The 16,133-nt window shown below is 34.4% G+C and overlaps 1 protein-coding gene across 3 annotated transcripts in view; it reads right to left on the reverse strand.

Moving 5' to 3' along the window:
• The window catches only part of LOC145666392 (uncharacterized), a 107,225-nt gene extending 91,996 nt beyond the window's left edge, over positions 1-15,229 (reverse strand). The window contains exon 1 of one of the 3 annotated variants that reach the window (XR_014127737.1): positions 14,888-15,229. Coding sequence is in view for 1 of the 3 variants with exons in the window: in XM_081733590.1 (XP_081589716.1) it covers positions 14,888-15,088 (201 nt within the window). In the remaining 2 variants the exon portion in view is untranslated. The remainder of the gene's footprint in view (positions 1-14,887) is intronic. The other 2 variants (XM_081733590.1, XM_081733591.1) reach the window with 2 other exon arrangements.
• Positions 15,230-16,133: the final 904 nt, after the last annotated feature.

Raw genomic sequence — 16,133 nt, forward strand, 5'->3', positions numbered from 1 at the left:
AAAAAAAAAAAGAAAAAAAAAGTCCTTTCTACTTGGAGAGGAAAAGTGCGCTTAACCTTGAAGCTGATATAAGGTCAGTGGGTTCAAGGAAGTCAGAAGTTCAGTTTACACATACAAAACTTGCAAAATATTTAAATAATTAATACTTTTCTGACCAGTGTTTATATTTATTTATTAAAATTAAATTAAGTCCTAACAGTTTCAATAACTTAACATTATCTCCATCAGACGTTGAACATTAAATTAATATTGTTGGATAATTGCTTCGATGTAACAATCAGGAATTGTTATAATTTACTGTTTCATTTTAAATTTGTATAACTGTTTTTTTTACAATCATTATTATTTTCACTTTTATTATTATTATCATTATTTTAATAAATTATTCCAATTATCAGTTAATTTTGAAGTTTCCTCTGAATACACTGTTGTATCACATATTTTTATTTTTTCCCTAATAGATTGGGAAGGTGTCCAAAGTCTAGAACAATAATAAGAAAATGGAAGGAAGCGCAAAAGATTAAAGAGAACAAGAAGTGAAAAATTATTAAGAGAAGAAATAAAAATAAAATTATATGATAGAACATTGAATTGAGAGGAAACTTCAAAATTAACTGATAATTGGAATAATTTATTAAAATAATAATAATAATAATAATAATAATAATAGAGAAAATAATACTTATCATAAACAGTTATACGAAAAAATTTACAATTATAAAATGAAAGAATTAAAATTATACAACAATATTAATTTAATGTTAAGATATTTCTTCTAGTTAACGTCTGATGAAGATAGCGTTACGTTATTGAAACTGTTACGACTTATGTTAGGCCTAATTTTAATAAATAAGTATATACTCTGGTCAGAAAAGTACTAATTATTGAAGTAATAGTTCCAGAGTTCAGATGGATGAAGATACAAAATATGAAGAATTATGACGATTTTCATTAAATACAAAAATTTTGTCAAAAATATGAAAATCAAAATCACGTTATTTCAATTCTACACATCATGAAACACAATGACCCCTGATCCCATTGACCTGCGAGGCATGCTATAAAATATAAAATTTCACATTTTGCCTTTCTTTAGTTATCACGCACCTCGAACTTTTTTTTTCTTTAATCATGTTAGGCCACATTGATTAAAATGTGTATTCTAAAGGGAGGGAAGAGGAAGCGGAAGGTCAAGAATTGAGTATCTCACGATTCTCTCAAGTTATGAATATGAAACTCGGTATATAAACTCCTCACTAAAAATAAGTGGCCCTATGTGCCGGCATTTTTGAGAATTCTCGTTTTAAGAGGGCAAAGGGCCATTATTTATAACTTCTTTCTTCACATGGAAAGCGATGTTGTATTGTTGTTTTTGATTGCATCACGGGGACATAGCTGAACAGTTTGAAATTAATTTTTGAACACAGTACCTACTTTAAGTTGGGTTTTATTATATTACTGTGGATTACAAAGTAAAACTGAAAAAATAAACATTTTAATACTACCTAATTCTTTAGGTTTGTTTCACGCAAGTAAATTTCTTATATATATATATATATATGCTTGTTAAATTGTACAGACAAGCCAAAAAAAGAAGAAGAAAAAAAGCGTTATGCCTACACATATAAATTATGTTGTCTCTATTATATAACTTTAGTGTCATATAAGCCCGTGCATCAAAAAATTGTAACGAACTGTAAAAAAATTCCTAGCTGCACTATTCTTTAAAAAAAAAAAAAAAAAAAAAAAGTCTCTCTCAAACTGACATTTTTCTGCACACGTCAAAATTTCAAATGTGAGACATTGAACTTCGCGTTTAGTTTCATTCATCGATATACCAGGACAAATCCTTTATCAGACCTTAAGAAAAAAGCCATCTACATCATCAACAGCAAGTTATTAAAAAAATTTAATTGAATTCACAAATTCACTACGCTACATTTCGTAAATCTTCACTAAAACTATTAAACTCAAATATAAAACATATTTCTGTGTCGAGCAATTTATTTCTGGAGAAAAAAAAAAAAAAAAAAAAAAACTAAGATTACCAATATAAAATTGGTAAAATACGTGTATCTTTATAGCACTAAATATTATAGTATCCAAGCTCTAGCTTCACCACCGTAACAGTACCTTTGAGACGTCGTCATCACTTTGATTCAAGGGTGTATCTCTGGAGGTTACAGGCGATTCAAAATTTATATAATAAATAACAGTATCTCATCAGTTCGCTAAATTAGGAAGATGGAACTCGGTATATAAACATCATTAAAAATAAGGACACACGTCCCGGTTTTTGAAAACTTAAACTTTGAGAGGGGAAGAAGGACATTTTCTATGATTTTTTTCTTCATATTAAAATTGACTTTCCTATTATTTGCGACTGCGTTACGAGGAAACTGTTGAACAGTTTTAGTTTTCGAACATCTCAAGCAGGGATTTTATCATGTAATTTTGTTTAAAGAGTATATATGTCCTGAGAAAGAAGGGGGTTGAAAATTTGTCAAAAACTGAAAATCCTATGGAGTTTGCATTATTATACTTTCACTGATATGCGTATCTTAAGGGGGAGAGAAGGTTTAAATATTTTCCATTAACCTAATTCTTATCGTACGAGGAGCGGACATTTCAGCTAGTCTAGAATAAAAAGCAATGAGACTACATTACCTTTGCTTTTGTAGTACACATTCGCGTAGTAATACAAACAAACAATAAATAAAACGTCTTTCTCCATATGTCAGTTAATTACAAGTCGGGAACGTTCACCTGGAAAAGGAAATTACTAAAAGATATACCTTCATCTACACAACATTAACGGCAATCAGTTCGTGAAACTACCAAATTCTTCTTTCGTATCAGGTGGAATATATGATATATGGAAAAATTACCGTATGTTACAAAGGTACCTTAACCGTAAAATCTATTGTAAGAAGTTGGCAACTTGAAAATGGAAATTAAAAAACAAACAAACAAACAAAAAAAAAAAAATCAATAAAATCTTTTCCTTTCTGACTTGTGAATTTGAGGCACTATCCCAGTATTCACCTAGGTGTTGCGCATTTTGAGGAAAACTAAAGAAATCTTTAGTCAGGATAGCTGGCTCAGAAATTTGAGCTCTGAGTGTAAGAGGGGATTTTATTCGTATTTTAAAGTGTACAGAATTACCCAACTCTACAAAACTGTCTACTTCCTTCTTTCTAGAAATTGAAATATTAACTGAGCGTGAATGGTCAATAGTGTAAAGTGTGTCTCACGAAACGTGGACACGGTTTCAAGGATTCCCTTGTGCAACTTTTTTTATTTATTTATTTATTTATTTGAAAGTTTATTTCCATGTCTCACAATTATGCACAGAGGCTAACGTAGACGGCGAGAATGTGATGAGATAGATGATAAAGGTGGCATGACGAAAGTGGGATGAAACGGGACAATCCTGAGAAAACCTTCGCACATAGTGTTTGTCCACCACAAAATCTACTTGGGAGGAACTAGGAGTTGAGTTGATTTTGAGTTTAACGTCTCTTTCAGCAGCGAGGCTATATGAGGCGTGGATGTACTGATTAACGTGGAATCCGAACCACATGAGCTCCCGCTGGGAATCGAACCCGGATCTCCCACGCACGCAAAGGTGCGTGCGCTAACCGCTTAGCCACGAAGGAGCTCTAGGCAGTAACTAGGATATAGCCTGTTAAACTAGTGAATATTTACAGATTTCTGCGCAAAAACATAGTGAAAAATCTAACATAAACTGGTAAGATTATGTGGTTTTCGAAGAATGTTGAATTTTTGTTTGAATGTGAAATATTATTTAGAGAGTAGGCTATCTGTGTCCTATAAGTTTATTTGCGATTAGTAAAAAACAAGAAACTGAACGTTCATGTCATTTAAGAATGATCAGTTTTCAGGTAAGAATGCATGGAAACAAAACAAAACGGAAAGAAAAAATCTTAAGATGTTCCGTAGTTCATCTGTGTTTTGATAAGAGATAGTGTATTTGTTCGAATATAAGTTATGTTTGAAACGTCGTTGGTTGTCATAGTAACAGGAAAAAAGCAAGTCTCCTATAGTTCACGTTACGTTTAGAAGAATATTAGATAATTATGTAGATACGATTCACCATATTAGCTAGCTAAATGGTCGGAGCTGATCGAGTATCACGTCAAAATATTCTTTTTTCAATAATAATTCATAAAAATCTACATTTAGTAAATGCTACGTTTTCTATCTTTTTGTTAAATATATTTTAGAAATAATAGTCTGCTGTATAATGATACAAATATATAGTAAATTAAATATAAAAATTAATGTCATGATTCATGTTAATAACTTGTACTGACGAGCAAGATTCATTACAGCATACACTCTGGGAGAAAAGACGCCAATTTGTTTTCCTCCTATACGTCCTCGGGACAAGAGTATTTCGTAAGTATGGACAACATCTTTACAATTTTTAGGTGTGAAAGAAAAACAAGAAAGTAAACATGTATTATATTCTTACAAAAAGTCAAAAAGTGATCTTCTAGACCGGGACTCGGAACCTGGGATATCCGGCATATCGTGCCGAAGCGTTAACCACTACGCCATCCAGTCCATTTTCCAGAACAGCCAAACACTCTCTCACCCTTGCAGTCGGTGGTCTCCTCTCAGATCTCATGCCTCGTACCACAGCCAAAAGGTGTTTTCAATATATGTACACAGAATTGTCCAAGCACAGCAGCTAAGCTGTAGTAAAAGCCATGTGGTCTGAGTGGAGAAAGCATCGGCTGCAGCTGTGAGAGTGTGTTTAGCTGTTTTGAGAAACGAACTGGGTTGCGTAGTAGTTAAGGTTGGTGTTAAGGGACAAGTTTTGTCGATAGATGTCACTACAGTCTTCGTATCTCCCTTATGTATTTTGTACTTTTCACGAAAATTCACGATTTTTCTTAGAAGTTTCAGCGTAGAGATTTCAAATTTCTAGAGAAGGAACTTCATAACCTATCGAAGGCAACAATCCGTGCCGATCTTTTATTTAGAATTTTCTTCATTGTTGAAACAGTTATATTGTTAGAGGTTTGGATATCCATTTCAATAATCAAGCCATTGCAACAATGAAGAAAATTCTAAATAAAAAATCGGCACGGATTGCTGCTTTCGATTTATTATGAAGTTCCTTCTCTAAAAATCTGAAGTCTCTACGTTGAAATTTGTAAGAGAAATCGTGAATTTTCGTGAAAAGTAAAAAATGCATGAGAGAGATACAAAGACCGTAGTGGCATCTATCGGTAAAGCTTGTTCCCTTACACCAACCTTAACGCATCGGCACGGCATGCTTGAGATCCTGCTTTCGAGTCCCGGTCCAGTCGTATCACTTTTTCACTCTTTGTAAATTATTGAATTCACACCTAGAAAGGATTTCGTGTGTAAAGATAGTTGAAAAAGGTTGTTTCCTCCTTTCACTAATATATGTATCACATTCATCTGTTACAAGAACAGCTTTGACAAAAATGACTAAATGGGATTTTTTTTTTTTCATTCACGACTTTAAAATTGTACCTACTAACTAGTGGGCTTTCGTTCGTTCGTACTTTCCTTATGTTAAACGGAATGAAAGTACAGAGTTGCAAAGTTTAAATATACAACGCTAAGAGCTAATGTCCCTGTGAATTACGTTTGTAATTTAGGGAAAACATATTAAACTACTTTCATTTGTTTTTGTACACATTTCCTTGAATATAAATATTTTAATAACGAATCGTCATATCCACACATCAATTCTAACTTCTAACATTAAACTAATTTTCATTATTAGTTCTCACTTTCTGGAACTCAAACAAAAACACTTATCTCTTTTGTTATAATAATTATAAGTCAATGAAAAATACAACCATTGTAAGCTCCATATCTAGCTCACGACCTCAGAACCCAGCGGAAACAAATGAACAACAAATACTGACGGAAATACGTTATGTTCATTAGTCGGTGACATAGTGTTGTTGTATGATGTGTTATCACGGTGTTATAAGGTACTGAAATGTACCTAACTTGTCACCGGTGATGATAAAAATACATGTTTTTTCTGGCTTTCGACTTTTATTTAGTATATTGTTAAGTTATAAATTGCTATATTTTTAACACGCACTCTTTAATATTGGGGTTTGTTTTTTTTTTTAAACATTCACACGAATCCGCTAAAATAATTTATGTTTATTCTCTGTAAGTGTAATACAATCAGCAAGGCGCAAGGTTAAACTTCATTCACAAACCCTTCCAAGTACAAGTTTTTTCCGACAAATTGTTTATATTTAAAATGAAATCTTTCAGCTTAACGTCCCACGATTATGCCCTTTAGCCTAACGGAGACGATGATTAAAGCAAGAGAATGATGATGGAAGAATTGGTAGAATGATAATGTGGAAAGAAACGGGACAAAACTCACGGACACGATGATGTCCACCACAAATTTACTTGACCCGGGATCGAACCAGGGACACTACGCACCAGAGGCAAGTGCTCTACAACGGAGCTACCGTGCTCCTTTGTTTATAATTAATTTGTGTGTTTCTCTAGAGTAAACTTTCCCTTAATAGTCATGTTATATTTAGTATAGCATTAGTAAGTCAAGTTTACATTACCACTGCCAGTTGGTATCCATACGCAGTCTCGGAAGATTGCACTACTTTCGTCTTAAAAATATAACGTTTATGTACTTGTATAGTGATATATCAGGGTGTCTACTAAAATTCGAAAATGAAATTTCGTGACCTTTTCCTTCCCAAACCATAAAATTTAGTAACATTTTCAAGAGCGAATTTGGGTGCAAACTGGACCGAATTTTCAAGCATGTGATAGAAGCGTGGTTTGTTTGCGATTTGGTAGCATCTAAAACCAACCAGAAACATTTTTGGTGGTGAATTTTGACGTTTTATAGAACAAAATTTTCTTATCTACACTTATATTTCCACAGATAAAAAAAAAAAAAAAAAAAAAAAAAAAAAAAATTCGTGACCCGAAAGCTAAATTTCTTGACTTGCATGACCGTTTTCTGATTTCGTGAATTTCGTAACCGATAGACACCCTGTATATGAGAAAATAAAATATTTACCTGGGCACGACTTGTTTTCTTTACCGGAATTTCAGTAGTTCACGACTGTTGTCTTCTAGGAGGGTCGGAAATTCTACGAAAAAGGAGATTCCACCTAGTTACATTGTTGTTTCTTTACCTTGAGGTTGTTTTCCAAAAATTTCTTATTCACTATCCAAAGTGGAATCTCGTTTTTCGTTGAACTTTCGTCCCCGGCGAAAGGAAACTGCTAAGAGATGCCGAAAATACTGGTAAACAAATTAAATACGAAAATACAAGGTGATCCGTTAGGTCCAGCACTGTTTGCTATGACTCTCCAACCAATTGTTAATAACATAAACGCAGAGCTGAATGTCTGGTATTTGGATGATGGAACAATAGCTGGAAATACAGACGTAATACTACAAACATTAGACAACATTCGTACACACGCATCATCAATTGGCTTATCGCTAAATTGCTCCAAATGCGAAGTAGGATTCCTCGGTGCTACAGAAGAACAAATTAAGAACCTCTATGATATCTTTAATAAATCAGCACCTGGTATTCAGCTCCTCACACCAAGTAATGCAGAGGTTTTAGGTTCAGCTATCTCAACAGAGGCACGGAGCAAAATGTTACTAGACAAAACCTCCAAACTAGAATTTTTTATGTCACGACTTTCCAAGCTTTCAGCCCATTCTGCTTTTTATCTGTTAAGGGCTTCATTTGGAATGCCGAGATTATTTTATTTCCTCCGATGCTCTCCATCTTGGAAGGAAGATGACCTATTGGAAAAGTATGACGATACTCTTAAAACTGGTCTGGAATCCATCCTCAATTGTTCTCTTAATAACAACTCTTGGATACAAGCTTCTTTACCAGTCAAAAATGGAGGCCTTGGAATCCGTCGCGCCACAGATATGGCTATTCCGTCTTTTTTAGCGTCTTTCTACGGTGCAAGTCAAATAGTTAGTTCACTTCTTCAATGGGATAACGACGAAATCACCAATCCAGATGTGATGGACTGCATAGCTAAATGGACAAATTTAGTTGGGTTAGACCCTCCGACTCTCGAAAATCGTAACAATCAGTCGGCTTGGGACGAGCCCATCGTTAATTGCCATGCAGCTTCTTTATTGCAGACTACAAATAACATCGAAGATAAAGCCAGACTTTTAGCGGTCATGTCCCCAGAAAACGGAGCATGGCTTCAAGCTCTACCATCACCATCTCTGGGCCTACACCTATCCAATGAGAGCTTCCGAGTATCAGTTGCACTACGGTTGGGAGCAGATATATGTGAACCACACCACTGCCCCATTTGTAACACCTTTGTAGATAAAAAAGGATTACACGGTTTGTCATGCAAAAGCAGCGCAGGCAGACACCCACGTCATTCAAGTGTAAATGATATAATATTAAGAGCATTAATATCAGCAGGGATCCCAGCAGTGAGGGAACCGATTGGATGCAGCCGATCTGACGGAAAAAGACCCGATGGTATGACATTAGTACCTTGGAAGAAAGGAAAGGCATTGATTTGGGACTTCACATGTTCAGACACCTATGCCCCCTCCAACCTACAATATGCCTCAGTACAAGCTGGACTCGTAGCTGCTCGAAGAGCGAAAGAAAAAAGGAATAAATATAGCAATCTACTCGATAACTATTGCTTTGTCGCAATAGCAATTGAGTCTAGCGGTTCCTGGGAAGAAGGAGGCCTCAAATTTATAAAAGAAATCGGCCACCGTCTATCAATTAAATCAGGAGATAATCGAGCAAAAAGTTTCCTGATTCAACGCATAAGCATAGCCATTCAACGTGGGAACGTGTCGGCTATAATGGGAACGTTACCCACTAGTAAAGAGATAGAAGAAGTCTTTCTTCTGTAATTGCGGAGAAGGGAGGTTAGGAGTAAAAACAGACATCATTGGTGCATCAATTTATGTAGCAACCGAGCAAGGAGTATAAAGAGACAGCTCACAGTCCATAAGTTTATATATATATATATATATATATATATATATATATATATATATATATATATATAAAAACAGCATGAATGCTGTACCGTACGTCAAGACATTGACATGACATGACAGATTGGAGCCTTTGAAAGCAGAAGATTTAGTAGTACCTGCCGAACATTATGGGAACAAAGTACCGAAGAATAGATATTTACTGTTTCATTTGAAATTTTCATTATAACAGTTTTTTTTAAATAATCATTGTTATTTTACAATTCTTGTGTAATTACTTATGGTAATAACAATGGTATATTTTTACAAAATTATTGTAATACTAAACCCTGTTAACAATTGAAATATTATGTAGGTAAATAATATAGATAAAAAATAAAATTTGGTACATATATATATTAGGAAATATAAGATAAAATCTTAAAACGTTTCAATATATAATTGAATTCTTTTGTGCGTCCACTGAAACAAAATTCGTGAAGCAACCTTCTCAACTTTGTGTTATAATTATTTATAATAATTAATCTGTAAGTATTAACTCTAATTTCAGCTTATATTGATAATGTTTCAGTTAGCATTTTATTTATTATTATACTTTCGTATTAACTTCCTAATCATGTTCATGTGCATCAGAAACTAGGACCATGTAGTTCAGAAATGTTTTGCAACAAATCGAGTTGTGCCGTTACATGTTCGGTGCAAATTGTGCAGAAGAACCCTCCAAATCTGTGCTAGGTGGCCACGACAAACTAATATTGTATCTAATTCGAGAGCGTTAGAGGAGGACAAGTCAGGTTGCACCCAATAGTGAAGGTAGTACGTGCATGAAAGAAGATTTCTTTGTTTCAACATTTACTAATACGATTTTTATCTTTCTTCTCGTGTTTGAAAGTACGGCTTAGGTTCTGCAGATGGGAGCCCATAGTCGGTTAGAATAGTGAGAATAGAACATGAGCTTAGAAATTTCCCAGATAAGGTAAGTTAAATTGTTAAAAATGTTAGTTGGACCCATCACCAACGAACGATCTTTTTCCCTCACACTTACTTTTCGTAGAGCATAAATATGATTGCTACCTATTTACCTATTTCTATATTTACCTATTTCTCCCATCTGCAGAACCGAATCCCCTAATGCCTTGTTCGGGTCTGCATAAGCACAACTGGAGCAAACATGGACAATTAGCCCCTACTTTCAACCATGAAACCACATTACTCAATTTGAAAATGAAGAAATTACATATTCCTCTAACTAACTAACTAACTTATATATATATATATATATATATATATATATATATATATATATATATATATATATATAAAAGGCTATTCTAATATAAACGTCGTTAGCGATACCGAATCTAAACTATATTCCATCTAAACATAATAAACTAAAAGAAAAAAAAAGTTCAAGAAAAAGTCTGGACATCTACATTTCCTTCGTACCAAATTATCCTCCTTGCAATATCGTGAAGATAACAAGATAATGTTACCTAATACCAAAACCTGCGCAAAAAAATAACATTCAAGAATAACCTGCAAAAAAAATAACATTCTAGAAACAAAAGAAGGGTTAACTTCCGCAGATAGCGGCCCCTAAGTACAAATTTTACGGGTAAACGAACTGAATCGGACGCAATGTTAGCATGAAAGTAATAAAAATGATGTAATAAAGGTCATCAGTGTGAGGTGATTAATTAGGGAAGAAAACGAGAGAAAACAGAAATGTAGAACGGAAACTATTGAAATACGAGTTGCATCTGAAAGACATGTAGTGAAATGGTGCAAAATTTTGGGTGCTATCCTATTTCATGTGGGCATAAATTTGTGAATCTATGGAAGAAATGTGTTACTTGATTTCACAAGGCAGGGCGCAAAATTTGACACTCTCGCCACCGCACTCACCAATCCAAAAATGATGGTCACCAGTATCTTTCATGTACAAATTATGAGGTCCCCCCCCCCTTCCCCTCGGCATTTGGTTTTACAAAGTAAGATTCATCAGGGCATAAAATTCAGGATAATAAATTTTGAATTGGATAATTCATATCAGTGACAATTATTTTCTCACTCAGTCACAATTATTTTCGTGCAAACCAGAAACTCTGCAACCATGCGAGTTTACACAAAAAACATTTCTACTGAATACTAGTCGCCAGCTCCAAATTTTTAGTCGCCAATGGCGACCGGAAATTTTTCGCCCTGCAATGGGATTGTACAAATAACGAAACTATATCGGGATCTTATCTTTTACATATAATAGGGTAGAAATTCGAAACTGAAAGTGTCCTCTTTTCTACGTAATACTCCATAAGGTAGGCATAAAGTGAAGTGCTACGTGAAATAAGCATAGAAAGTGATCATAGAAGTGTAGCAAAGCTGTGCCACAAAGGCACGTGTTTCTATGTCATATAAAGTGTTTTCTACTGTCGTCGTTTATGCGTATTCCCATCATCGCTGACTTGCCCGCTCCCTACGGAGACACTTTCTCCCTATGGCTCGGGCCCCTTTCCAGCGCCCATGCCCAGACTTGGTTAGATAGCATTCGTGCTTTTTAGTGGCCACTTAGCACAAGTTGGTTCGTGTTTTAACGTTAATTCGTGCCTTACGCACTGCAGGTTTTATGGTATAATGCAAATGGGTCTATTTAGCTCTCCTAAATTCTATATTCACCTATTAATGCAACTTCTCCCTTAAGAAAACATTCTAAGGCAATAAAAATGCATTTCGTTGCCGTCTATTGCACTGAACATGAATAAAAGTTCATATTTCATGAATATAAGTATTCACTTGTATAGAAACAGGTTTAGAAAAGTACTATTTTCGTATGTGTTTTGGAGTTTTCGATGTCCCAGGGACATGTATTTGATAGGATCCCCCGTACTCAATATCCGTCTAAAAGTTTGTTTACACAACACAGTAGTTGAATGTTGTTATAGTGCTGGTTGGTAAGATGATAAGATAAGAATTCATTGTCTTCATTATTTCTGAATAGTGCATAGTTTGTAGTTCTGAACAGTGCGTAGTCTGCAACTCTTTAACTGTCGGAAAGTAATAACTTAGTGCATTAATATAATACATTACTCAATATGCATTTACTGAAGAGTAAAGAAAGTATTAAAATATGAACATGTAGTTCGAACCGTACAGGTTTACCTTGGCGCACCACTAGGAAGAATTGTTGAAAAATTATAATTATCTTACTAATTTCCCTATTATTGTCCCTTGAAAGGTTTCCACTGGGCGACATGTAAATATCTCGCTTGGTATAGATTAAATTCAAGGGGGTGACGAGAAGCAATTGTTAAAAAATTACAATTATTGTACGATTTGCGTATAAGTACGGCTTCCGGGCGTGTAAGTTAAAAAAACTAGTTCAAAAACAAACCAACCTGTGCAAGGTGGCCACTAAAAAGCACAAACGTCATTTAAGGGTCAGGATAGGGCGAAGGTGGTGGGCTCGTGCGGTGCTAACCTTTAGCAGAAGGGGTCCAGCAATTGCTTTTAAAAAATCTTATAATTTCGGTAATTTCTGTTCACATTAGGTTAGTTTAGATTAGTTTCGGTTAGGTTAGGTGAGTTTAGATTAGATTATACTAGTGTAAGCATAATTTTCCAAAAAAAAAAAAAAAAAAAATGACGATTCGCTCATTTCTGCTTATATTAGGTTAGTTTAGGGGTTATGTTTAGCAAAAAGGGTGGAGGAGAACGTAAACACAAACTTTACAGGAAAAATGGTTGATGCAAGTACTTTGACCTAATCTAACATAATCAAATCTAACCTAACACAACCTAAGGTAAGCTGAATTAACCTAAGCAGAAATAAGCGAATTTTTTTTTTTTTTTTTTTGAAAATTATGCTGGATTCCAAAATTAACATAAACTAACTTAAACTAAATCTAAACTCACTTAAACTAACCTAATGTGAACAGAAATTACCGAAATTGTAACATTTTTTAGAAACAATTGCTGGACCCCTTTTGCTAAACATCAGCCTAGTTTAGATTAGATTTGGTTACGTTATGTTAGGTCTAAGAACATGATTCATTAATTTCTCCTGTAAGTTTCAATAGCACATGGCATGATTTAATACTAGTAACGGTCACTTGTAAACAGGGTTGGCAAAAACCATGGTTTTTATTGAAAAAACAAAAAAAAAAAACTTTTTTTTTTGTTTAAACCAGGTTTTATTTTTTTGGTTTAAACCAATTTTTTTGGTTTAAATAATTTGCTCCATATATTCATATCATATATGGACAGAAATAAGTTTGCTTCACCTTGATGTCATTATGCAACAACCGGGTTATGTTGGAAGAGGTCAAATAAGCTTAAAGCGGAATAAAAACCGCTTCTCGAGTTACATCCGAGAGAAATTGTCCTCCATTTGAACTCGGAACCAGGACTAATTGGTCACAAATGCAATACGTCTGCCGACTCACTCACAAGGGAATCCTGATAAAAATAAGTTGTACTGATCTTTACATGCTTCTTAATATAACTGTCAGGGTCATTTCAGGACAAAAAGATAAATAGTTGCACAAGTGAAACCATTATACAGAATTGGATATGGACAATTTCAAAGGGTTATAGTTAAGGAGCCGTACTTCCCATTTAGGGAAGGACGAGAAACGCCATACTTTTAGGAATTATTCATTGACTATCTAGAATGTTAAAAAGTAGGTAATAGACTGAGTTCTTGCCCTTGTACTTAGGGTGTTTAGGTAGTGCAACAGTAAGATGTATCCTCGTGCCCGGGAGATGAGAAGTAACTGTTCTTAACTATTACAGAAATTCAATCGACTTAATTTGCATATCAGTAAGAAAAGTGATTAAAGATACGGATTATTTGAGTCCACTTTGGTTCCGACTCATTTATACATAAATAGATACCAAATATACTTCTCATTTCACTAAATGCCTCTCATGGGATCTATATGACCCCCCCCCCCCACACACACACACAAAGTACGGCATTTCCATGTATTTTATCAATAGTAAACATTGAAACGAAACAATATTTAGAATTTTTCTTTGATTGCAATTACATAACAATAATAACTACAAAAAAATCACAAAACATAGATTTATAAACTTATAAAAAAGTTGCTTTTGTAGTATAATATTTTTGAGTAATGAATGGGGAATTTAGGTCTGAATATAATACGAATAATATACGGGAGTGAAACGTGATAACCCACAAATGTGTGTTCATGAAGATTCTACACACACTTACACTTTTATGAACATTTTTCGTTTTTTGGTTTAAACCATTTTTTTTTTTTTTTTTTTTTTTTTTTTTGAAAAAAAAACAGCTGGTTTAAACCAGCCAACCCTGCTTGTAAACATAAAATATGTTCTGTACACTTTGTAGAAATTTGTCGCCGGTGGAAAATAGCACCTAATAGAGGCAGCTTTCATATGCACTCACTTATTTTATCCGGCGAAAAAGCACTTGTAATGATTTTACACTAGTAGCCCTACACTTGTAGTACACTTAAAATACAATTGCATTATTTTTTATTTAATTCTGTCGCCTGCAGAAATTTGTACCTGTGTTTTCATGCAAAGTATTGAATTGTATATTTAAATCTTCCAAAATGTTGTGCGCCAAAACTACACCTGCACCGTTCGAACTTTACAATACACTTTTACTTAAACGTATAATTTCTAGATACGTCTAACGTAGAAATTTCCTATCACCTTCGTGAACAACTCTGATATTGAATTATCTTCGGCTTCGGCAGACTTCAATTCTCATATTCTAATTATACATGGTCTATATATCTATTAAATTAAACTTATGCTATTTGAATATCCTTAATATTCATTTTTACATAAAAAATACCTACTTTACGCCTCAACTCACCTTAAACTCAGGGTAGTTGCGACTCTCGTCTGGCAGCTTCAAACCATTGTATCCAAACATTGGTCCCTTGTTTTGATTCACCTGAGATGTAATAATGTCCTTTTTTATTGAATATTGTGCTTCTCTGCACTTTCCGATTACATTCAAATTATCAAATGTTCCTGCATAAAAGCGGGAAATATAAGATTTCAACACAAACATTCACTCATTCCAACTTCCAACCATTATCCAACACCCAACACTTTCGTTATCTTCATTTACATCCCTGTAATTCTCTTGCTTCTCAGATTGACAGAATCTACTTTCCACGCGAAATATTGAAGATGAAAACAGGCCTACGAGCAACAGTTTCCAACAAAACATTGCAAACCTTGCGATAAACTGGATAGCTATTATTAGAGGTCTGCGCGGATGCGGATATCCGCATCAAAATGGGTATTTGCGGATATATATCTATTTTCTGTGCAAATAGCGGATAAAGTTGCGGATAATGTTTCCTACATTTTTCTACCTAAAAAAATACTGTGAATTTTCTGATAATGGTGGAAAGAGCGCTAGAAATGTTCGTTTTGAATTAAAAGTTTTAAAACCAGTTGAAAAATACTAAAATCAAAATACAAGTGTGTTTCAAGCTTGTGACTCAGTGACAGCAAAAGGACAAAAAATGACACGAGAGAGCTGTCCTTTTATTGCTGTTTTCAATATTTTTAGCAGCCGTTATGTAGGTGAATGACATCTCTGACCTAAACAGACAGAAACGACAGGCCCTATCGCTACTCCTCAAGTACCGCTATTTGCTGTTAAAAAAAAAAAAATTGCCGCCAAAGCCCCTCTGATAAAGCTGAAAATTTTCAGACCATTCGCCTTGAAGAGGAAGAAATGTCTTCAAATAAAGTTTTTCTAGCCTGAGAGGTCAGGAAACAAAACCCTAATTTAAAACACCGCATCCCCTTCCATAAACTGAAAACTGGTCAGCAGAATTATCTTTGCCTTTTGTGAGAAACTGGACAAAGCGCGCAGGTCACCGAAATAGTAAATAAATCACATCATACACTCATCTTTCTCTCTCCCTCTTAGAAAGAAAAAGAAAAATCTTCTTCACTGTTTCCTTTGAAGTACAATAGATACTGAATGCACATTTGCGACCCCACAGATTTCTCTCTTCGGAGAGGTGCCACGGACCTCAATGAACATTCTGAGGGATTGGAGTTTTATAACAGCAATTGCTTCTCTCTTTCTTTCTTCT

Source organism: Thermobia domestica, chromosome 12, assembly GCF_964235325.1.
Source record: "Thermobia domestica chromosome 12, izTheDome1.hap1.1, whole genome shotgun sequence".
In the NCBI taxonomy this organism is placed as follows: domain Eukaryota; kingdom Metazoa; phylum Arthropoda; class Insecta; order Zygentoma; family Lepismatidae; genus Thermobia; species Thermobia domestica.